Source organism: Echinops telfairi, unplaced genomic scaffold, assembly GCF_000313985.2.
Source record: "Echinops telfairi isolate 266 unplaced genomic scaffold, ASM31398v2 ScPeMD7_7424;HRSCAF=8462, whole genome shotgun sequence".
NCBI lineage: Eukaryota > Metazoa > Chordata > Mammalia > Afrosoricida > Tenrecidae > Echinops > Echinops telfairi.
In genome coordinates this window covers 59625859-59651236 of record NW_022111324.1, presented here as the reverse complement: position 1 = coordinate 59651236, position 25378 = coordinate 59625859, and the positions used below count along the sequence as shown (strand labels likewise).

General features: G+C 42.8%; 1 protein-coding gene across 1 annotated transcript; it reads right to left on the bottom strand.

Moving 5' to 3' along the window:
• Positions 1–967: 967 nt before the first annotated feature.
• Positions 968–25378, bottom strand: TATDN3 (TatD DNase domain containing 3). Its single transcript, XM_045298033.1, has 10 exons — positions 25309–25378; positions 21453–21485; positions 18400–18473; positions 18113–18197; positions 14962–15024; positions 11690–11799; positions 11271–11326; positions 9929–10041; positions 5527–5607; positions 968–1161 (listed from the first exon to the last, which is right to left on the bottom strand). Exons 1-10 carry the CDS (start codon positions 25363–25365, stop codon positions 1018–1020), a joined length of 816 nt encoding a protein of 271 aa, XP_045153968.1. The 5' UTR covers positions 25366–25378; the 3' UTR covers positions 968–1017.

Here is a 25378-nt window from a genome sequence, read left to right as displayed (position 1 = left end):
GAAAATGTTTTGAGAAACGATGTACAAATGCTCTTTACACAATTGATGTGTGTATGGATTGGGATAACAGTTGTATGAGCCCCTAATAAAATGTTAAAAAACAAAAACAAGAAAACATTAAAAAAAAAAGAAAAGAAAATCAAAGTACTAATAGTTCAGTTTTATAAACCTTGACATTTTCCTTTTACTAGATAAACCATAAACCAACCAAAAACTGCCATCAAGTTAATTCTGATTTATAGGGACCCAAGTGGACGGGGTAGGAGCCCAGTTAGTGATTACACACTGGGCTGCTAACTGAAAGGTCAGCAGTTTGAAACCACCAAACTCTCCGTGGGAGAAAGAAGGGGCTTTCCTGTGAAGAGTCACAGCCTCGGAAACTCACAGGGCAGTCTAGCCTGTCCTCCGGGGTCACTGTGAGTCAGCGCCGACTTGATGGCAGTGATTCAGCGAAGACAGGGTAGAACCGCTCTCTGGGGTTTCCAAGACTGTAAATCTTTAGGGGTAGGGGCAGTAGTCTTCTCTTTATCCCTAAGGCTGTCTGGTGGAGTCAAACTGCTGACCTTGCAATAAGCAGTCTAACTTGCTATGCCATCAGAGCTCCTTGAATAAATCATATGGAAAGTAAAACAGGTAGTGAAGGATACTTCCTCTATACAGTAGTGCTTATCTGTTACCTGTGGAAGTCACCTTCTCTAAAAAGAGAGTTTCTGCTTTTGAGGTGGTTCTATTAATGGGACAAGATTAGGCTCAGCAGTGCTGCCTCATCTCCTGCTAGGCACTCCATTTTTAGTAAAGCAATACCACACTAGAAGTAAAACCGCGCAGAGTTCCCGGATGCAAGCCATGACTAAGTATTTCTCTAAAATCCCAATATTCATATTCATTCTCTCTCTCCCATATATATATATATACACACACACATTCTTTACTTCTGATTCTTAGATCAGAACTCTTTTTCTCTCTTAAACACTGTCCCTGGTAGTTCACTTGGATTTGTAATGGGTGGTTTTGAAGCTATTTCCGGAACAGCTGCTGAAGCTTGGGGAACAGTTTAAATGCATTCTGTGTTGTCACTTCTATAACTTCTTCCACAGGGATCCCTTTCACCTGGGCAATGTATTCTGCTGCAATGGCTATGTTCTGAGGTTCATTCCGCACCTGAAAGAGAACAAAACTGACACTCAGTCCCACATGGCTCTGAGGTGTAGTCCGAGCCCCTCTATGTGCTGTATTATCATTCTGGCCTCTATGCCTGTGCTATAGCCCTGTTTTGGAGGGAGTTCTCTGCTAGCTAATGGACAGAATTAAGTCTCCAAGTTAGTAGAGGATGTGAAACAAGTCATTACGCTTTGCTTTCTTGGGGAAATGGTCTGCTGAAAGGCAAAGCTGCACCTCCATCAAAGCATTCCTCTGTGTGCAAGAGCCATCTTGCAAGCCCAGGACCATTGCCATGGAGCACATTTGAGCTCTCTGAAGCGGTGGAGGCAGACCAGAGGCACTGGAGGCTGCTGCTCAGAACCATGGACAGAGCGAGACAGCACGAAACAGTAGGCAAGTGGTGTCCAGACGGTGAGACTGAGGCAGAGCAGTGGGTGGGTTTCCTGGACCAGAAGCAATGGATGAGGCCGTGACTGAGGATGAGGACCAGAAAAAGTTGGCTGCTGCCTGAGGAAAGGACTGATGCGGACCAGTGACTGTACCTTCCTTCACTGTTTACTGATCCTGTGGTAAAGTGTTAATTTCCCTAATTAACCCCTTAATTATGAGTACTGTCTATCAGTTCTGTGTGGCCATTTGTGGCAGGAGCAGTTGAGGTGAGATTAGGTAAAGAAGATGGAAGGTAGAGGCATGTCTGACCTCTGCCTGTAAAATAGGGAAGCCAGAAGAGGTCAGATAAAGCTCCTCCTGCAGACCATTTTTGCAGACGCATGTAAGATATTTATTGAATAAATGACTTTTTCGTAAGCCAGGGTCACAAAGGGTTTGTGCTTGACTGCGAACCAAAAGGCTGGCAGTTCAAACTCACCCTGTGGTACTACAGAGGACAGGCCTGGTGATCTGCTTCCATTAAGATTATGGTCCAGAAAACTTCCAGGGTAGTTCTACTCTGTGTGATGGGGCGTTACCATGATGAGTTCGAAGCAACTTGACTACAAATGACAACACAAACACATGATGGTGTTTTGTTTTGCTTTTCAAATGGGGGCTAGGAGGAGTTTTTTTAATGGGGCTACAGGGAGTTGAGGCGCCCTGGTAGCATCGTGGTTACACATTGGGCTGCAATCCACATGGTCGGTAGTTGGAGACCACCAGCAGGCCCTCTGGAGAAAAACTGGGCTTTCAACTCTCATAAACAGTTAGTCTTGGAAACCCCCGCAGGCTTGCTCTTGACTCTATGGAAATGAATTTGGTTTTTTGGAGGGGGAATTTAGAGGGAGAATTTTAGTTTAAAAGCTGTGGCTGCAACATTGATGGTAAGTCTATGCTGCCCCTGGAAAGAAGCCAGGGATTTTAGCCATTTAGTTCTGAGTACCTAGAACAGGAGACGGCCTGGAAATCTTCCACTTTGGAAACTGGCCTACTGAGGCATAACTGTCTTTTGGCTTCTGCTGAAGTGAGCGATTCTAAAGACTACGTCTCTTGTCCTTGACCTCTGCACCTCACAGGCTACTTAGAGCTTTCATTAAGCCCCCCTCCCCTGTGTGTCTGAACAATGAAATGGATTAGATGCTGGTTTGGGGCACATCAAAGTATACCAGGCTGTGTGTTTTCTTTCCTTTTTTAAAAATATATAATTTAAGTGTATTTTTTGTTGAGAATATACACAGCAACACATACACCAATTCAACCGTTTCTACATGTTCTGTTTGGGGGCACTGATGACGCTCTTCAGGCTGCCATCCAGTCTCACCTCTTTCTCTGAGCTGTACCTCGCCCCTTAACGAAACCTCCTGCCCACGAAGGTTCCCATTTAATCCTTTGGGATGCTGCTGTCGATCTGATCGCACACAGATAGGTCTTACAAGAGCATAATGCTCAAGGCAGACCTTTTGTACTACTTAAGCCCGATTATGGATTGGTTTTAGAAGACGTAAGGGAATGTATTTGGTATGAATTTTAAAGAATATCTTTGGGCAACAGTTTCAGGGGGTTCATCCAGTTCCCTCGACTGTACAAAGTCTAGAGTCCATGAGAACTTGAAATTGGGTTGTACAGGCTCTTGCTTTGGATCTTCTATAACATCATGGCCAAGGAGGCAGCTGCTTCTGGGGGCAGTCAGCCACACCTCCCACTTTGTCCTCCTCTCCCTGACTCTCCTGCTCCAGATGAGAGGTCAGCTGCTGTGCTGTGCATGGCACTGCAAGCTTTGCAGACCGCAGGCACTCCACAGCGAACTAGGAGGTGGAAGAGAAGCACGACGTACAGTATTTGGCCAATAAACTGCAATGTCCCATGAAACCATGACCCTAGCACTTCAAAAAAAGGAACCAAATCCCATACATGAGTAGCCTCAAAAGCAACTCTATTGACAGTACCTACAATAACATGCTGTGCAACTCTACACTTCATGCAATTTTTCATCACCACACAGAAAAATTCAATATTCTATAATACAGCCCCTGCCCTCCCATGTGGGATATAAAAAGACTATTGCCCAGCTTGTCTCCCCCGATATATGTCAGTCCTAGGACACTGCTTGCAACGAATGGTAAATGATTGTCAAGCTATCTCCCTGAAGACACCAGCCATCCAGAGCAATCAGATTACTGTCTAGTCCCCAATAGGTGGGGCTCATACCCTACTGAAAGGATAGTGATTGTTTCCCTGGAGAGCTTAGAACAGGTCAAACCTGCTCCGTGACATCCAAAGTTAGGCTTCAGCCTGAATCTAGGATCCACCCATCTTGTCACATGTGTACCCCCAATCCCTCCCCTTCCTATTGCATGCATACCCTTAGATTTCCTTCTCATTACTGTATTACCTATAGTACAACCCCTTCTTGTGATGTATGTCTTTACCTATCATCAAGGGGCTTACGCGTTCCCAAGATATATAAGCCTTGGTTAGAAATAAATTGCTCGCTGTCCCGCCCTCTCTGCCCACACTGTATACAGACCTGGCTGTTGAGATCATGGCCATCCAGGAATTGAGCATGCTATCATAAAATATGCCTGACTCCTTCATTTTATTCTCTCTTCTATCTCTCTTATTCTCTGTGACTGCTGTGATCTTTACATATTATTGCTGTACAACTGCGCCTGCCGGGCCTGTGACGATTTGTTAGGGGCTGGCTGCCCTGACACTCCTGCCCTGCCCTCCCATCGATGGTAAACACTAAGGAACTTTGGCCTCTACACATGTGTCTGCTCTTGTTGGTTCATACAGGTGAGGTCATAGACAATATTTGTTTCTCATGATTGACTTGTTTTATACAACATAATGTCTATTCAGCTCCATCCATTTTACAGCATGGGTCAAGATTTCATTTCTTCTACTGACGGAAAAATACCTACCACATTTTGTTTGTCCATCGATGGGCATAGAGGTTGTTCACACCTCTGGGCTATTGTTTTTATAGTCTTATAACTATGGTTTTAAAAATATGTAATTAATAGGAAATAAATGAGCAAAATTCACATGGTGATAATAAGTAATCATAAGCTTATTAGTGGTCATGTTATTATTGTCCTTAAACTTTTAAATCTCGGTCCCTATCCCTAGTCCTCTGAGTGGGCAATCCGAGGCTTACTGAGCTGCTCATCAGGCAGTTACTGGATAGGAACTGAATAAATGGACACTAGCTTCTTTTCAGAAAACTACAATAGGAAACAGTATCAATTTGTATTGTTTGTTAGTAGGCCATGAAAACTCTTATTTCAAATTTCATTCTGCTTCATATTGATACTGTTTTAAGTTGTAATTATCCAAAAGGAAGCTCTACTGTCTGCTTATTTAGTGATTCAGTTGTATAACATGAAGGGGCTTCAAAACGCTTGTGATTAGTTCTGTTTTTCCATGAACTTTTTGAAGCCTCTTCATAGATAGATTTTGTACAGGAAGAAAGAATCTCATTATGACACGGCTGATTAAGGTAAATAAATGATTATTTATTGAGCACCTGCTATGTAGCAGATACTGCTACGCACTTTCATGTACCTTATTTCATTTAATCTTCTCATCATAATCCTTTACAGTATTTATTATTTTGCCCACATTTTCAAAATGAAAAATCAGTTCCAGAGAGATTAAGCAACTAGCCTGGTCATACATCTTAAAGGTAACAACAAAGATGAAATTTAACTCCTGGTCTTCCTGACTCACACACTGTGCTTTTGACTATCTGAGTCTGGCTGTCATTACCACAGAAATAGGAACATGGTCCATGTGCATTCTCTGGAGTACATCAGCAATTTCGGGTAGAATCCCACTGTATTTACACTCGAATGAGAAACACAGTCAAACAGGACACGGGTCGGATGGCAGATCCGATCTAACTAATGTAGACATCGGGAAATCACTGACCTGTTTTTCTGGTCCTAGTGCAGGCGAATCTGTTTCTAAGCACAGAGAAGTTAAAGGTAACTGTTTCACCAGTTTCTGCTTCTTGGAGGAAACAGAGATAGCGAGTAAGTTTAAAATTTGAGAAATAAAGATAAAATAAGAACATCAAATCAAATTTAAAAGAAACAGAGAAGGATGGAGGATAATAAAGATTTTTTATTATGAAATGATAAAGATAAGAGCTGAAATCATTGAAATTGACATCAGAACAAGCTATCATAGAAAACAAAAACAACACTAAACTGGTGATTGCAAAGTCGAACACGAAAAGTACTTTTGTAAAGAAAGAGCACAAATGCATAGTGCTTTTATTTACAGATGACATGATAATCTATGCAAAAAATATCTATACAATACTACCAGAATAAATGAGTTTAGCAAAGTCACTTGATAGCAAGTTCAATCTGCAAATATTAATTGTACTCCAGTATGATGGCAATGGATAGTTGGTTGTTAAAATGTAAAAAGCATCAGGGGAACAACTATGGAATTAAAATCAACAATGAGGAGGACACCTGGGGGTGTTGGAGCAACAGCAATCTAGCTGAGAGGAATTACTAAGGGGCAGAAGAAGGGCAAGTATGACGGTGGGAAAAGAGTAAGGTAAAATGAAGCAGAGGAAAGATCTAGGAAGCAAAGCTATGGATAGAGGTACAAATATAGGTGTGCATTTATGTAAACATATTAGTTCATAAAAATAGAGGTATTGGCATAGGTACATATATTTATATGGCAATACATTGAGGAAATGGATGGACTTTGGGTCTCTGCTCAAGCCCTCCCTCAACACAAAAACACTTGGTTCTAACAACCTGACCTTCATTGATTTTCACCCGCCCAGCATGATCAATGAAGACAAAATGCGCGCACAAACAAATGTGGTGAAGAAAGATGGTGATGCCCACCTATCAAAAGATATAGTATCTGGGGTCTTAAAAGCTTGAAGCTAAACAAGTGGCCATCTATCAGAGAAGCAACAAGCCCACATGGAAGAAGCACATCACCCTGTACGATCATAAGGTGTGGATGGGGTTGGGTAACAGGCATCAGAAGACCCCAAACAAACAAACATTGTTGAGAATGCGGGGTGGGGGTGGGGGGGTCAGAGCAGAGACTCCAAACCCATCTGTAGACAATGTGACTTCCCCTCACAGAAGGGTCGCAAGGAAGGGATGAGTCAACCAGGGTGAAGTACAGCACCTATGAAACGTACAATATTCCTCTGACTCCTTGAGGTCCCCTCATCCCCCGCTATCATGGCCCCAATCATGCATTTCACTGCAGGCTAGACCGGAGCCTGCACACAGGTCCAGATAAGAGCTCAGGACACATGGGATTCAGTCAAATAAACCCCTGAGGAACAGAAATGGGAGTAGTGATACCAGGAAGGTAGGGGGAAGGTGAGGAGAGGAGGGGAGAAGAAACTTCAGGGGGAAAAAAAAGGAAACTACAGGGGAAGGGAGACAGAAATTGGTGTAAGATATGAAAATAATAACTTATAATTTATCAAGGGGTCACTAGAGTGGGAGGTGGGGAGGAAGGGCAAAAAGAAGAGCTCAATACCAAGGGCTCAAATAGAATGTAAATGCTTAGAATATAATGATGGCAACATATGTACAAATATGCTTGATACAATTGATGTATGGATTATTATAAGAGCTGTAAGAGCTCCCAATAAAGTGATCTTAAAAAAAAAAATTAAAAAGCAATATCATTTGCAATAGCTCCACTGATATCATACTAAATGATACAATTAACCACATATATATGATTTCTGTGCTGAAAACTATTAAAAATTGATAAGAAACCAAATAAAATCTAAATAAATGGAGAAATATACTACATGTACCAAATTCTCCCCAAATTGCTATAGAGTTTCAAAGCACTCTCAATCAAATCTCAATGAACCACTTTAGTTTTAAAAATCATCAAGCTGATTCTAGTCATTATGTGGAAAAATAATGGATCTAGAATAGCCAAATTAACTATGAAAATGAAGAACTAAGTTGGGGGACTCATGCTCTCTGCTTTTAAAACTTACTATAAATCCCCCTCCACCAGAAGAATTTATTTCAGAGGATGGCACTGAATCTGCAGCTCCAGGAGAGGGACATATATGTGATCGGAGCACGTGGGAGCAGATGAAGGGGGGGGGCGGAGAGAGTGGAGCACATCCTGGCCCACCAGGCCTTGAGGATGATATTCCCGTTCAGAGCAGCCAGTCCACAGAAAGGACCACATGGCCAGCCCCACTATGAGACATGACATCCCTCACTGACCCATAGCCCTGCGGGGGACAACACCCGAGACACAGTGTGGGAATTATGCCTGATCTGATCCCGCCACACCGAGGCAAAACACTAAGCGGGTACAACAGAACAGCAAGGAAACAGAGCAGCGAGGTCCCCAGGGAATGCTGCAGGTGGACTTTGGGGCCAGGGCATGGTGCCCCAACAGACTGGACTGGAAAACACTCCTAAAGGCCAACAAACAGTCCTTGAACTAACTACAAGCTTTTTGTTTTGTTTTATTTTTTTTTGTCATTGGTTTGTTGTTGTTGTTGTATATTGTTGCTTAGTTTTGCTCTGTCTTGTTTTTGTGCATGTTATTATCTCCGCAGGTCTGTCTAAATAAGATAGGCTGGATGAACAATCTGGAGGAGAAAACAACGGGACCGACAGTTCTGGGGGGACATGGGAGACTGGGAGGTGGAAGAAAAGGAAGTGGTGTTAACAAACCCAGGGACAAGGGAACAAGTGATCCAAATCGGTGGTGAGGAGGGTGTGGGAGGCCTGGTAGGGCATGATCAAGGGTAATGTAACAAAGAGGAATTGCTGAAACCCTGGTGGGGACTGAGCATGATAGTGGAACAAGAGGAAAGTCAAAGGAAATAGAGGAAAGAGCTCAGAGGCAAAGGGCATTTATAGAGGTCTAACTAAAGGCATGTACATATGCAAATATATTGATATATGAGGATGGGGAAATAGATCTTTGTGCATATATTCATAGGTTTAGTATTAAGGTAGCAGAAGGACACCCAAGTACTTCCTCAATGCAAGAATACTTTCTTCTATTAAATTGGCATTTTATGCTCACCTTCCCGACATAACCGTTGAAGACAAAGCGGGTGAATAAGCAAATGTGGTGAAGAAAGCTGATTGTGCCCGCTATCAAAAGATATAGCATTTGTGGTTTTAAAGTAAGGTGACCAGATGTACCGCTTTTGGTACAGTCCCGATTTTTAACAATTTGTCCCGTGTCCCATGGCATTTTTAAAAAGTCCTGATTTTTGGAAAGAATACACGACAAGCTAGGGTATACGGTTTTCAGCTGCCATATGGCTATTTTGCCAGGATATGAGTTTTATCAATAGTGTCCCACTGGTGTCCCGCTTTACCAATGTTAAAATCTGGTCACCTTATCTTTAAGGCTTGAAGGTAAACAAGCGGCCAACTAGCTCAGAAGCAACAAAGCCCACATGGAAGAAGCACACCAGCCTGTGTCATCATGAGGTGTCAATAGGATCAGGTATCAGGCATCAAAGGCCCAGAACAAAAAATCATATCATTGTGAATGAGGGGGAGTGTGGAGTGGAGACCCAAAGCTCATCTGTAGGCAAATGGACATCCTCTTACAGAAGGGTCACCCCTTACAGAAGGTTCATGGGGAGGAGATGAGCCAGTCAGGGTCCAGTATAACACCGATAAAACATACAATTTTCCTCTAGGTCTATTGGTTTTTTAATGTTGAAATTTAAGAGTTATTTATCTATTCTGAATATTTGCTTCTTCCTATACATAGTAAGGAACCCTGGTGATGTAATGGGTAAGCATTAGGCTGCAAAACACAGGTCAGCAGTTTGAAACCACCTGCGGCTAATCGGGACAGTGACACGCTTCCCACTCTGAGTGTAAGGAGTTAGTCTCCGAAACTCACAGGGGCAGTTCTGCCTTGAGCTACAGGGGCTCTGTGCGATGGCCTCGGCTCAATGGCAGTGAGTGAGATGGCAGTGAGCTACATCCTATCTGCCCATCTTTCTCCTGTTCTGGGCATTATGTTTTTGCTCCTTTGGTGGTATTTGTTGGAGCATAAAGGTTTTTAATTTTTGTGATGTCCTGTTCACCTATTTTGGGATTGGGAGACGCCTGTGCTTTTGGTGTCAAATCTAAGAAACTACTTCACGGTCGAGCTTTATGGCTTTGAATTTTACACTTAGGTCTTTGATCCATTTTCTACCTATGTAGTGGGCACGTAAGATTCACTTTTGTAATGTAACAAGAATACTATCACACATATATAATGCATGCGTATATTCTAAGGCAATGTAACAAAATATCAAATGAGGTTAAATGGAAGAACTTACCTGTCCGCTTCTTATGATGGAAGGAGGAACTGAGAAGAAGTATCCAGCTCTGACGCCGTCCATGGCCACAGCTGGTCGACCGTCAAATGCATGTAGCAGCACTTTGTCAGCACCTCCCAGAAATGAGAGTGAAATCAGAGGGTCTCACCTTATTTGGCTAACCGAGATTTTTGTATTAATCAAACTGAACAACAAAGACCAGTGATTTTAAGAATATTTGGGCCATTAGAAAAATAAGGATCTTTATAAATGTAGACTGTCCAAACAGTAAATTAAAACTGTATGTAGTAGATTCTTAATCTTTAGAATAAAATGATTAAAGAAAATGGAGACACAAATGTTTAGACAATTATTTAAACATCCTGTCCTATCAAACTCTTCTAGAACTAGTGAGCTGTCCAAAATATTGGCCCTAAAAGGAGATTTTTAAGTAGTCAAACAGACTTTCCAAACAGAAATGCTAGTGAAAGAAGAACGAGGAGAGTTAAATGACACACAGACTCAATAGAGTTGGCTTCACAAAACCACCTCTATCTCGTTAAGCTGCTTGGCCTGCGTAAAAATCATGCTTTCTGTGATTCCAGAAAAGTTCAGTTCTCATGACTGAACAGCACAATGTTTTCTGCCTGCAGGCATTTGCGTTGCCTTCACTATTTCGATGGGGTTTTACAAAGAGGAGGTATGATCATTAATTGGTTACGACCATAAGCAAGTTCATGGGTTGTAATCAGTGTATATTTGGGTGTGTGCACATAAATGTATGAACACGCATATGTACATACACATATATGCGCTGCTTGTTAAACCTCTGTCGGGTTTTTATGTGCAAACAGTGAGTCTCAAAATAAAATATCTTTCTTATGGGTAGCACTGAAGACAATGTTTTAAGCTAATTTTTGCTTTAGGGACAGTAAAATATTGTTTTGCTTTAGGAAAATGAAAGTGCATTTCATATATGAGGGCCACAATCTATGTAGTACAATTTTCTGAAGCATCAACCAGAAAACATGGCCTTCTTTGCCTTGTATCTTCCAATCCCCCATTTAATCAATCAGCTGGCTAAGTGGATTTGCAAATTACAGCTATAAAATGTTTAATTAAGGAGCATAATTTAGCTGATCTAGTTTTTCATTTACTCTCACCTAGCTTGATAACTATCATAATCACACCAGAAATCTTGGCAACAAGGACCCGACTTGCAAACTCAACTTAGTTGATTCCCATTGCCACCCTTGCCCCATTCCTTTCCCCTTAAGGAAACTAATGAAAACCTGGCACAGACCAGGAGAATGTGACCTGAAGTGTGATAGTGAAGCCGCTTTTCCCTCAGAAACCCAAATACCTTGCTCAAGTAAGAGGTTGATAGTGGGCCTTCCAGCTGAGCGTGAGTGGACATTTCTATTAACAAATGAAACAAAATTCCTTTTGAGTGCTTCGGTCTGGAAATAGTTCAGTAAAACCTAAGAGAGCCAGAACCTGTGCGAGGCAGAAACCTGCCAGACATGAACATGCAAATACGTCCCGCTACCAGGGAGCCACAGACACGTGGTGAGACAGCACCGTCAAGGGCAGAAAACTCGAGAGACCAAGACCACAAGGCTGGCCTGATGAGTTCAGCTCGGACACATCTCACTGCAGCTCTGCTCTCCGAATGTGGTTCAGAGAACAGGAAAAGCCGAGCTCCATTTGAGGGGGAGCTCTTTGATTGTGATTTAATGTGCTCTACAGAAATTCACACAGAAAGATGATTAATGAACCTACAGAGGCAAATTTAGTCTTTTGGCTAATTGGACCTGTCTGATTAGAACTTGTCTTTGTTGTTCCTTCTGTTCATCAGTGCTGGCAAATCGGGGGGAGAAATCTAATCCGACCTGTAACAGGAGAAAAAAGAAAAACAACTCAAAAGAGATGCTATGGATCAGTGATGACAACAGAAATAGAACGTGAGTGCCATGCAAGAGAGAGGCTTCAAAAAGTACCTGGGGAGAGCCCATTATTTCTAATGCCACTTCTATGTAATTTTGAGCTCTCTTCATATATAACTTTACATTTTCTATGAAGTACTTTGAGTAGTCACTCTACTCAAGTTCAATGCTTACCCACAGTGACACAGAGGCATTAAGAACATTTTAACAGGAGGTGAAATTATCTTTAATAATATATTTCATTTAATACTGATTTCAACATTACTCAAGATAAAAACTTATGACTTATAATGTGTGTGTGGTGTGCTATGGGTTAGACACTGATTGGGCTGCTAACTGCTAAGGTTGATGGTTGAAACCCACCAGCTGCTCCTCAGGAGATAGATGAGGCTGTCTACTCTGTATTTATAATCTACAGTCTGAATCCAAGTGCTATTTGTATCTTTATCTTTAACTAGAAACAGAATTTGATACCAAGTAATTAAAACAGATCACACCCTTTAAAATCTAATGTTTTAAAAGTTTAATTACAAACTATTTAAAAGCATCCCTGGTGATGCACTCAGCCACGTACCCAGCTGCCAGCCACAAAGCTGACAGCTCACTCTGACCCAGAGGTGCCTCAGAAGAAAGGTCTGGCAATCATTTTCTCTAAAAGGTCAACAGCTTTAAAAAACCCTACAGAGTGTAATTCTATTCTGCAGCACGGGGTCACGATGAGTGGGAATCTACTCAATGCCAACTGGCTAGTCACTGGTGGTCTATTTAAAATGTGCTGTTACATTATTTACAAAAATCTGCAAATGCTCTATTAATCAGAAAGACAACACCCATTTAAAGTCTCAAAAGCACAGTCAACCCTCATCCTTGCAAGTTCCTGCCTGTAAATTTGTATGTGCACTGGATTTCTTTGTAACCCCCAAATCAATGCTTGCAGAGATTTTTTTTCTTTTTGCAGCCCCGCCCAGAACAGTGGGCCGCTTGTGTCCCCTAAGTGCACTTTGTCAGCTGAAGCTGAACAAGGAGACACTGTAGCTCCTTGCTTCAGCTCTCAGAATATAAACACGTGTCCTTTTCAGTCTATGTCAAGCTACAGGCTCTTGCATTTTTTGTGCTTTTTGTTGGTGATGCTGGAGAAAGTACATGGCTGAGAACAATGGCTGTAAAAACTAAATGACCCAAGGAAGCGACAAAATACGAGAAACCACAGGTGCAGACACAATGGCTGGAGGGGAGCCCAGCAGACACTCACAGGGGCAGGACAGGCAACATGACATCGTAGATAGCTGGTGAGACCTTTCAAGCCTACAACTCAGTTCTTTTTCAGATCACAAAAGCCTGGATTCATTTGGCTTAAGAGGCAAGGATAGCAAGGGCGCTCAGGACCACTCAAACTACCCCCATGCGCCCAAGCCCACTCACTGCCGTTGAGTCGATTCTCAGTGATGCTATAATGTGGAGCAGAACTGCCTCTGTGGGTTTCTGAGGCTGTCACTCTTTATGGGAGTAGAAAGACTCACCTTTCTCCAGAGTAGCTGGTGGTTTTGAACTGCTGACCTTGTGGTTAGTAGTACAATATGTAACCCATTACACCACCACGGGTCGTGATCTAAAATGGTCAGTAACCTGGGATTCAAACTAAGACTAAAGGAGTTGTGTGCATGCCCAGTTAGTTATGCTAAGTATCCCAGGTGCCCTTGCTCCAGATTCCATTTTGAATTTCCAGACTCCAGCTTGGCCCAAGGTTGTGTGCACAAGCACTGCAAACAGGACCCAGGAGAGAGCTTTGAACACTGTCTGCCCCAAGGAACACATATTGATTCCTGAGGAGAACAGCCATACGAAACCACGTACTCTGTACGTTTGGAGCGACGTTGTTGCCTATAGCATGTCTGCCCTGTGGCAGTGGAACTCACCAGTCTGTGTGTGAGACCCCTCCATAGGGTATTTGTCTGCTCATGAGATGACAACCTGGTGGACAGCAGTGTTATGGTCACTATTACCCAGAGTTGAGAAAAACCTTAACCCCTCCTGAGCTAGTGGGGGTTGGCTTGCACGTTTCAGAAATGAGGTGGCATAAAAATGGTTCAATTTGCTCAGGGTTAGGCAAGGCAGGTGCTGCAGAGGAGAGAACTACAGATTCTCAAGAATGCCTGCTAAGTGTTCTATAGGCACAGGGGTATGTGGGAAAGCACCTAGTTTTCAATGTCCCACCCACCTCCCCCTGGATGTTCGTGAGGCACGTCAAGGTCAAGAGGTCACCCAGTGCAGTGCTGTCACATATCCTGCAGTGATGTCAAAAAGTAAGCTTTTGTTGAATATTTTAAACACTTTAACTACTTTATCTCTTATTTAAGCCCCCCCCCATACAATATTGTCTTGCTTCACATTACTGTAGTATACCAAAAGTGTTGTGACCAGAGACCCATGGACACCGAACTCCCTGTTCTCCTAGAGGGGGTTCTCACGGCCATCGTGCCCATTCTGATTCATAGGCATCCACAAGCACAGGGGAGACCTGCCCTTCTGGGTTTACAAGACTAAATCTTTAAGGGAGTAGAGCAGTGAAGGTTCTCAACCTTCCTAATGCCGTGGCCTTTAATACAGGTCCTCATGTTGCGGTGATCCCCAACCATAAAATTATTTTCATTGCTACTTCATAACTATAATTTTGCTACTATTATGAATCAGGTGACCCCTGTAAAAGGGTCGTTAGACCCCCAAAGGGGTCTTGATCCACAGGTTGAGAATCGCTGGAGTAGAAGCTCATCTTTCTCCCATGGTGGTTTTGAACAGCTGAGCTGGCAGTTAGCAGTCTAATGTGCAACCCATTCAGTGACTGGGAGTCCTCTTGGGCAATGGCTCAACATTCAGTAATCCGGAGCTTGAGGAGACCACCATGAAGAGTGTGAACTGACTGCTTGATGGTGGTCACTGGACAACGCTAGTTAGGCAGTTTTCTGCCATAACTGAACCTGTGAGAGTATCAGTAAATCACTCGGCTGAATGGTAAGCATAAGCACCAATACTGAACCAAAAGATTACTTTCATCTGTCACATTTTGGCCTGGATGAGAAGTCATGATCCACTAAGTGGGTATCTATTTACCTCTCCAACTGCCAACAGCTGATCCTTGTAATTCTCAATAACGGGCAATGCCTCATCCAAATCCTGAAAGCAAGCAAGCATATTGTTCAAATGGGAGGAAAAGCGACCTGGTAGTTTGTGAACACCTCTTAGAGGCCAGCACTCTGCTCTGTTCGCATTTTACACGTTTATCCTGTAACCACGCTGGAAAGGAGGGACAGTAATCCTTCTGTAATGGTGAGAGCCTCTACCTGGGAATCTGGGTAGAGACACATGCCAACTCTCTCAGGTTTCAAGGGTAGGACTTTCCTGGAATTTGAGGGGACTGCTTTAGGTTTCCTAGAATCGCTGAGCACTAGCAAGAAGGGCCCTGAAGTGGCTGCTGCCTTTGTAGGTGAGTGTTTGGGAGGAGATTTTACAGGCAAACCTCAGAGAGAGGAGGCCAGGCCTTAGGCACACATTCTAGTGACCTTAAAGAAGGTCATCAGAATATACTGCTGGGTATCAGAGCAGCTGTTTAAGGTGGAGCACATTAAACAGGGCCAGACAGAGCTTTTTAATAGGAAGGATCCTAGCTATTCTGTGTCCCTGGGATGTCAAAGGATTGAGGGAAGTACAAGGCAGCACCTGGGAGATGTAGATGTTTACAAAGTCTTAATGAGAAAGAAATAACATGTCTGCATGAAGACCAGACATAGGAAGCAACAAGCCTCTTAGAATATATGATATCTATGAAATCAGTACAACAAAGTTACTGAGACTGTTAAAACTCCTAATGAAGTAGCTCTGAACATTTCTGGCTATTCAAGTATGGCATACAGAAATGAATATTCCCAAACCAAATGCCGTCGTGTGGATTCCGACTCATGGCGCCCTAAAGGACAGAGTGGAATTGACCCATAATTTTCCAAGGCTGGGTAGCTTTATGGAAACAGGCTACCACAGCTTTCTCCTCGGGAGTAGCTGGTGGATTTGAACAACTAACCTTTTGATTAGCAGCCAAGTGTTTATCCAACTTCACCTATAATGTCTCAAGATCCATAACAGGCAATGGTCCCATCATGGCAGTTTTCAGATCCTGCCCCATATGATTGTGGGTATTGCCACTACTACTACCACTACTACTGCTACTACAACTATTACTGCTGCTGCTACTCTGACGACAATGACTATGATGATTACAACTACTTTACTGCTTTTGGTCCACAAATGAGGAACTTGAGACTTGGCCAAGGTAAGTAAGTTGTCACAGATCAGAGAAGCCAGCAGGTCAGGTATCTCTGACTTCACAGCCGAAGCTGCTCCCACCACACTGCTGCAAGAAGGAAGTGTGAAGAAAAAGGAAGGAAACTGCAGACAGGAGATTTATTCTGAATTTAAATAATTACAATGGCTTTTTCATTAGAGAAAAGAGTCTTCAGAACCTTTGAAACGAGTGTGTAACAAAAATAAGTGAAGTGGGTCTAGAAGGACAGTGGTAAACTGGAGTGTAGTGTGCTATCTGCAGGGGGCAGGAGGCTATAGTTGGTGGGTTTGAACTGCTGACCTTGAAGTTGGCATTCCACTTATGCAACAGCCGAAGGAACATTCTCAGTGAGCTAGAACAACACTGTGGTTGTGGCAATGGGCTCATATAACAATGATAAGAACAGCATTCTTTCTCTTTCTCATTGCCATCAAGTCCATGCTGACTCAGCGACCCCTGTGGGTTTGTCAGCCTGTTTATGGGAGTAGAAAGCCGGCTATTTCTCCTGTAGAGTTGCTGGTGGGGGGGTAGTGGTTACATGTTATAGGCGATCTGCATGGTCCGGCAATTCGAAACCACCAGTAGCTCAGAGGGAGAGCGCCTGGGCTTTCTACTTCTGTAAACAGTTACAGTCTGGGAAACCCACAGGGTTGCTATGAGTCAGCATCCACTCCATGGCAGCAAGATTTATGCAACAGCGCCACCAGGATGCCTTATAGAGATGAAAGCTCACTGCAGTGAAGTCCATTTAGACCCATAATGAGGGAGCGTCACAAAATTCATTAAACAATCATTATTTTTAATTCCTTTGTCTACAAACTTTGGTATTGTTGATACTGTTAAGGAGACCTGGGGGTGTGGTGAGTTATGCACTGGGCTGCTAACTGCACGGTCAGCAGTAGGAACCCACTAGCCCCTTTGTGGGAGGAAGGCGAGGCTTTCAGCCTCAGAAACCCAGAGGCACTTGACCTGTAGGGTGGCTGTAAGTCAAAATTGACTCGATGGCAGCGAGCTTTGTTTGGGTTTATAAGCTAAACCATCCTATCAGTTCTACATTCAAAACCATATGGCAAATCCACCTACTTCTCTCTACCTGTCCTGCTATCCCTCCAGTCCAAACTAATCTCCCACATGGACTTTCACAATACACCTGGGGACTTGATCATCTGTTCTTCTAGATAACCTCTCACTCCCCCCCCACCCTGCACCCAAACATGGTCTTCAAATAGTTTATGGGAAAATGGAAAAGGTAGTTAAATTTGTCCCTGAACTTCTTGTAGCCCCCTTATGTCACCATGACAAACAATGTGAAAGAAAAAAAAAAATCACTGATCATTCCATCAGATCATCACAGGTGATCATTTCCACTATAATTTTCGTTTCTGTCCTCCCTTCCTTATAGAACATATTGTACATGGCTGTCGCTCACACAGAATAAATAAGCCATTTGGTTTCCTGCTCTTCTCTATTATACTGTACACATTTCCCAAGTGGCCACATAAACTTTGCAATGTTGATTTCAATAACTGCAGTATATTTAACAACAGATAGGCTAATTAATTACTCCATTATTTCGGACTCTTTAGGCCCTCTCTGTAAAAGAAAGACGGGTTTTTCTGCTCCTGTAAAGATTTAGTCTCTGAAACCCATAGGGGTTTGTGCTCTGTCCTATAGTGTCCACATGACTCACAATTGGCTCGATGGCAGTGAATCTGGTGGTTTGGGGTATTGGTTCCTTTTATTGGGGGGGGGAAGAGGGTGTCTTTCTACTTTTTCTTTATTACAAATAATGTTGCAACAAACATCTTTGTGAAAGAGAAGAGTGCTTCCCCTTTTTGGATAATTTCCTTAGATGAAATTAGAAAAAAGATGGCCAAGTCAAAGGCATGATCATGGTTCATGGCCCTTCGTGTATGTTACTGCTACCTTTAACGTGACACTTCTTTGGTCTTCTGGTGGCAGCCCTTGAACTGGGTGAACCCCTAGGCATGGCAGGACAAATCCGCTGTACCTAAGACGTGGGATGAAGCAAGGAAGCAGAGGCAGGACATTGGTAAATCACAAGGTGACTCTGAAGAACAAGTAGAATCTCTTTTTAAAGATACGCTCATGTGACTCTTCCTTCCCATTCTCTTTAAGAGGGGTGATCTTTGATATTACACTGTTACACTGCATAAAAGCAACTTTTAAACATCGTCATGAGAAGTAAGCACCTTTCTGAAAGCCGTATAATCTTTTCAAATTCTCCAGAATGCTCAGCAACTGCCACGAGGGCCATAACGTTGGCCTGAAACCAAAGAGAACAGAAGAGTTAAGTTCCAAATAATACATATATGTGATATCATTAAATAACACTTTCATGTCTTTGTGCATGTTAGTTATCCTTGTTCACCACGCTGCATTGATTGATATACAGGCAGTTGTCAGAATGAAATTCATTTCCACATTTGTCTTCAAGGCCATTGTCTTCAATCTGTCTGTCAGTTGGAACAGATGCACATGATCCTTACTTAGCCTTACTTCATGCAAGAGAAGGCTTTAAAAGATGTACAAGGTGCATGTGCAACAAGTGAAGGTGATTGTATACACACTTTATTACAAGTAAAGGTTGACTCCATTACTTTCAAAGTGAGGACAAATTTGCATAATATTAAAGGGCAAGTAGGAGTTGTCCCTGCCAGACACTCACAACCTGAGGACTTACTGTATTAAGAAATAATGAGTGCTGGGTTGCCACAAGGTCATTTCCCAAACCCAAGCCATCTCAGCTAGCTACCCTATTCACTACCCTCAATCCAGATGAATGCGATATATTTCTGGAGACCCAGGGGCTCAACTCAAGTGGCTGGCCAGGAAGATCCCCGCTTAAACGACGATCTGCTTCAGTATGACAACTCCAACTACCAAGTGCTTATCGAAGATCCAGCCGTGGCTCCTTGGACCTTGTGAGCTCAGCATACATACCGAACATAATTTCTGGCCCATTCTCAAGACCTCACTCCTAGTAGCTGTGCTTGGCATTAGATCCTGGTGTTCTGGTATTACATTCTCAAAACGAGAGGAATAGGAGAGGAAAAGTCATTCAGGAAGGAAAATTGGATCCAACATTTAACATCTCATAATGTTTGGCTATAATGAATGACTATACGTATTCTTTTTTTATTTTCTTCAATAGTTGTATTGAGATATAATTCATATATCATATACTTCCATAGTTCAGTTGTATTTAAAGAGTTGTATATACATCACTACAGTCGGTTCTAGAACATCGTCCTGCCTCCTGAATTCACTATTTGCTCCTCATTTCCTCCAAACAACTATATGTATTTTTGTTTAATTAAATATTCTATTAATCATTAAAAAATAATAATGAGTACTAAGTAGGTTTCAGACTCAGTGAATGTGTTATCTCGTTTAATCTACACAACCACCCTAAGAGGAGTGTCTTAAAGTGGTAGCATCTGAAGTCCTTCAGCTTCATCAGGGAGAATTGCCATCAGTCAAATGCTGATTACTGTCAAGTGGAGGTCAGACATACCCGGGGCATCAAAAAGTTAGTGGAAAGATTCTAAATTTTTCACAATTTTTTTTTCTTTCAGTCTCCCTCGTAACTCCATCCTCAAACTTTTGTACTAATGCTGATACCAGTTTTCCCTACCGTGCCATCTACTCCTTTGCTGGACTCAATAACACATCGTAATAGCCACACACAGCTCACAGACCAGAGTCACCATTATATGGTAATTAGGGAAGTAACAGGCTACAACTCAGGTCCAGGATCAAGTCGGAAGTAACAGAAACAACTCCGGAGATAGGATACAGTTTGTTAATTAGGGTAGCTTCTAAATAAGCTAGCACTCAGCTTCTTGTGGTAAGCCATGGCTGTAGGCAGCCAGGCCTTGCTCTGGGTCATGCTCACAGCCAACAAGTGTCGACAGTTCTTCAGTTCTGCTGATAGTGCCTGGAGGCACCTCATTCTGCCAGGATACGGCCCACCTGCTGAAGGTATTCAGTTCTCTCATCCCATGGGTCAACAACTCAACGCCATTGCTTTGCTGTGGGCCAGGAACTCCCCAGGTGGGCATCTTACCCTGGTCTCCAGGTTGTTACCACTGACGTTGTGCTACAGCTCCCTCTGTCTTCTGGGTCTAGGAAATGCTCAGCACAGGGACCCTGGCTCCAAACAACCTATTCCACTCCTGGCTCTTCATAATAGTTCCCCTCAACCTCTCTAGGGCTGGCTAGTTTAAGCCTAGAGGGAGGGCAAAATTGGCTTCAGAATACAACAGCCCCCTGTCTGCATAGTAAGTGAACAATCTCTGCAGGGGTTTTACGCACCTTCTTCTCACAGTGGACTAACCAATTAGTGATCTAGCACATCATCCTAGTAGGACCAAACATAGGGCTGCTAAGGCCACATATAAAGAGAAACCGATTGCCCTACAAGTAGGCATTTCCAGAATTCATTTTCTAGAAAAAAAGCCACATTTTGGAAGAGGCCATATAACTCATGTAACTAAGGACATTAAGCTGGTGTAACTGCAAGGTTCCTGCTTCTATATAAATGTATAGACCAGTGGCTCTCAACCTGTGAGTTGCAACCTCTTGGGAGTCAAACGACGCTTTCACAGGGGTCACCCGATTCGTAACAGTAGCAAAATTACAGTTATGAAGTAGCAACGAAAATAATTGTATGGTTGGGGTCATCACAACATGAGGAACTGTATTAAGGGGTCGCAGCATAAGGAAGGTTGAGAACCACTGGTGTAGACCTATGTGCTGGCAACCACTCTTGGATTTACCACTTTATGAGAAAACAAGAAGTACTAATGAAAAGTCATTTCATGACTTTTTCTCAAAGAAAGCGTTCAGAAAACATACTTTCTCTAAGATCCCCAGAAGAATATGCTCCATTTATCCAAGATGTCCAGACGAACCAGTCTATGCACAGTGGCTGAAAGCATCCCATTTAGATCCCAACTACATTATCTCCATCACTTTGCTAGTGGTGTCTCTTTGGACTACTTACTGATTTTGAGGCTTAGGTTTTCTTAAGGAGAAAACGGGACTGCCGATTATACAGTACAACATCCTCAGAAGGTTGTTGTGCAACGCAAGAGCTTAGCCTAATGTTTGGCACACTGCAAACACGCCATACATACCACTTAAGAACTGCTGACGAAAGCTTAGCCAGGTATCTCTAAATATTGATCTCCTTTAGTAAAAGCAAACAAACACAATTAAGCAACTATAGATCTTGACTTACTTTCTTGGCTTTCTCCAACACATCGTCCAGATCCTAAAATAATCATAGGTAATCACAATTAGTTTAGGTGAATGCATACCTGTTCCTTCTCGATGTGTATCAGTGCAAATAAAGTGCCATACAGAAGGACCATGATAGCAAGGGGTAAGATCATGGGAAAAAGAACATTCTATACAGATCCATTCTGGTTTACTATTTCATCTTCATAAAACCTGGCTTCTGTTCCCACTCCACTAAAACAAAAACTACTGTAAAGTATAAAGGACCTGTGACTGTACTCTCTTACTTCACCCTCCAGCAACATTTGGGACCTACTTGCCCACTCCTTCTTTCTTGAAATATTTCCCTATATTTTAGCATTGACAATGACCTTATAACCCCAATCTTCTGAGAAAGTAGATGCATTAACTAATGGAATACTCAGACTAGCCAGATTGTCATCATTTTAAAGTACTCCCATTGGCCTTCTTGTCTACACCACTTGGAAAACATCATCTGACTACTTATGAGAGTTACCAGGCAGCCTATGCCTTAGCATATTGTGGGCAACTCTGTGCCAGTATAGGGACACAATGGTAGGGTTAATGCCATAGTCTACCAAACAGGTAGAAGGAGCCTCTGAAGATACCAACACGTGACAACCTTAAACTCGGTGACTTGAAACACTTCAACGCAAGGCCGTTTCAGAAGCATATGGAAAGGGTGCTATTTGATTCTCCTTACTACACACAAGGCCGCGCCAACCCACGGCTTTGTATTTCACAGCTAAAAAGAGCTCCAGTCGCATTCATGAACCTGTCAACATCTCTTGGATCTTGGGGTGAAACACTACTGGGATAAGATCAATTCTCAAAAGCAGATACCCCTCAGGTAGACTGTGTAATCCAAGACCCACAGAAAAAGCAGAAGACTGCGTGATGTGTACAGCTTCCACCCAACATTGTGGGTCATAATCATATATAAATACTTTTATTTAATCGTACTGACTTTGGGAAGCACCTATAAGGGAGCCCTGGTGGCATCGCGGTTCTGCTTTGGGTTGCTCACTGAATGGTCAGCAGTTCAAAAATACCAGCCACTCCGAGGCAGGAGAAAGACAAAGATTTCCGCTTCGGTAAAGAGTTACAGTCTCAGAAACCCAGAGACACCCTGTCCTATAGGGTCACTATGATTCAGAATTGATCTGATGGCAGGGAGTGAGATCAAGAATAGACAGTCTTTGTCCTTGTTCAAATAGCTAATAGCACTAATTATTAGGCTTGTGCTCATTTTCCCACAAGCTGTCAAACTGGAATACCCTTCATCATGATTCCCTTAACTCACTTGGATTTAGCTATGCCAACTAACATTAGAAATACTTAAGCAGATCTATTTCGTTTCAGGAATGGCACTAGCCTTTATCTCAAAAGCCTCAGAGATTGGGATTATTATGATGTGGCAAATTTTAACTAGAGGAAGTTGGTGTTTCACTTGGAACCAATAAAATAGACAGCCACTAGTCAACAGCATTGGTTTGGGCTCTTTGTGGGAGAAGTATTTTTATTTTCATGAAACTCAGATCCAATGTAATGGTGAAACTTCCTTTGGAACACTATATCCCAATTCTCAAGAGACCTTTTGCCTCTAACCCAGAGGTTCTCAACTTGTGGGTCGTGATCCCTTTGGGGGGTCGAATGACCCTTTCACAGGGGTCGCCCGGATTCATAACAGTAAAAAAACTACAGTGATGAAGTAACAATGAAAATAACTTTATGGTTGGGGGTCACCACAACACGAGGAACTGTATTAAAGGGTCACGGCATGAGGAAGGTTGAGAACCACTGCTCTAACCAGAACCTGTTCCCATGTGTTAAATACCTCGCAAAGGAAACTGCTGAATGGCATCAAGAGTTTTCACTAGTTAATGATGGGTATGGTGGCCTTTTTGGGGGTGTTTATTCTCAGCTGGCTTTACAAGCTACTGTGCTATCGTGCCTGCTGCTAGAAGTAACAGGTTGACAATGACTATGCCTTAAAAGGCACCATTTGGTCTGTGGCTGACAGGTTCCCAGAACTGCACCTGCAAATTAGACCATTTTTTCCTACATAGCTTGTGGTATTCCATCTCTGTATAATTTATCCAAAGGGAAAACTGGAAATATGACAGAGATACACAATGTAGAAATGAGAATAAATTATCACCCAGCTGGACGCAGCACTAGATGGAAGTTGGGAAGCAACTCGAAATGAAAGCAAACTTTGAGGGCGCTCAGTTACAACTCTGCCTGTCTCAAGAGCTGAAATTGCTTGCAGTAGCACTGAGTGCATGACCCAAAGGGAGAAAGTTGTTAAAAACAGAGAAACTGAGGACCAAGTTGTCGGATTCCTCTTAGTGGACAGGGAATTTCACAAAGGTCACTGACAGCTGTGGAATGTATCCAAGAACAGATAAACAGAAATATAAGATACAGTATATATTGTGATGAGTTATATGAGTCTCCAATAGTAGAGGCACAGTGACCGCATTATTTTTTTTGTCACACAAATCTCTCCTTGTGCTAAGACATGCATTTGCCATAAACTTTAAGTTTAGCTTGTGCAAAAAATCCAAGATAAATGTCATGCCAAAGGTTAACCAATGTCTATTTTCCATTCTGAATTTCCTCGTTTCTCCTTAAAAAGTGTTATTATCTTCAGGTGAGCCTTCCTGTTTCTCTGAATAGAAAGGTCTCCCTGAAAACATATGGATTAAATGCTCAAATAAGCATTAGATGCTTTAATTCCTTTTATGCCTCAATTATTTTTGTCCCATCCAACTCTTTACACACTCTAGAGTCAATTTCTTTCACACACACACACACACACACACACACACACACACACACACACACACACACACACACTCCTGCTACCACCATCATGTCACAATCATCTTCTTGCCTGTGCACTGCAAAAGGCCGAACTGGTCTAGCTTCCACACTTGCTCTCCTGTGTCCATCTAGTACACAGCAGCACAAGTGTCTTAAAGCAAAAAGATCTCGTTGTTGCCCGTAAAAAGCAAGACCAAACAAAACCCTTTTTAGTATTTGCAATAGGCATCTAATGACATCCAAATGCCTTACTAACCCACGTTGTCTATCTCTTGCAACTCCCTCCAGGCTTCTCTTAAGCCTCCCTTCTTGAGAGTTTTGATTCTAAAATAGGATCCCGCTCTTCTTTATGTATTATTTAGTTTCCATCGTAGTTAGCAAGAGAGTCTGTAATTCGAATTCTATGTGTGTTTTGCTCTTTCTGTTTGCTTTTCTCTCCCATTGCACCCGGTGCAGGAGGCATGAACACTGCAGCCACAAAAGGTCTCGTGTTTCGTTTCCGGCGTCCGCTGCCCAGGGCAAGTGGCGTGTCAGCTAGTTGCTGAAAAACCGAATGGATAAACCGTCCGGAAGGTGATCTCTAGAAAGTAGGCACGACAAAACAAAAGCTGTGTGCCCACAGAGTATACTGCTATTCAGATGCAGAAAGGCAAATTGGTATGTGTGGAGTCAAATAGGGAATTAAGGAGCCTCTGGTGACGGAGTGAATTATGTATGGGTTGCTAACCCCAAGGTTGGCAGTTCGAAACCACCAGCCGCTGCGCGGGAGAAAGATGAGGTTTTCTATTCCAGGAAAGATTTACCGTTTCAGAAACTCACAGGGGTTTCTACTCTGTCCCATAAACTCTCTATGGGTCGGAATCGACAGGATAGCAGTAAATTTAGGGCACGTCACACAAGGGCAAAAGCAAAGGCCTGGGGAGGATTTGGGGCTTCGTTCTGAGTGAAGTTAACAAGAAAAGACCAGACCTGCCCGCTTCCCCGCACCCGGCCCCGCCTTCACATACGCGGTCAAAGTCGGGCGCGGAAAGGTGGCAATGGCAGTCCACGAGGCCGGCGCCCATAACGCCGGCCGCC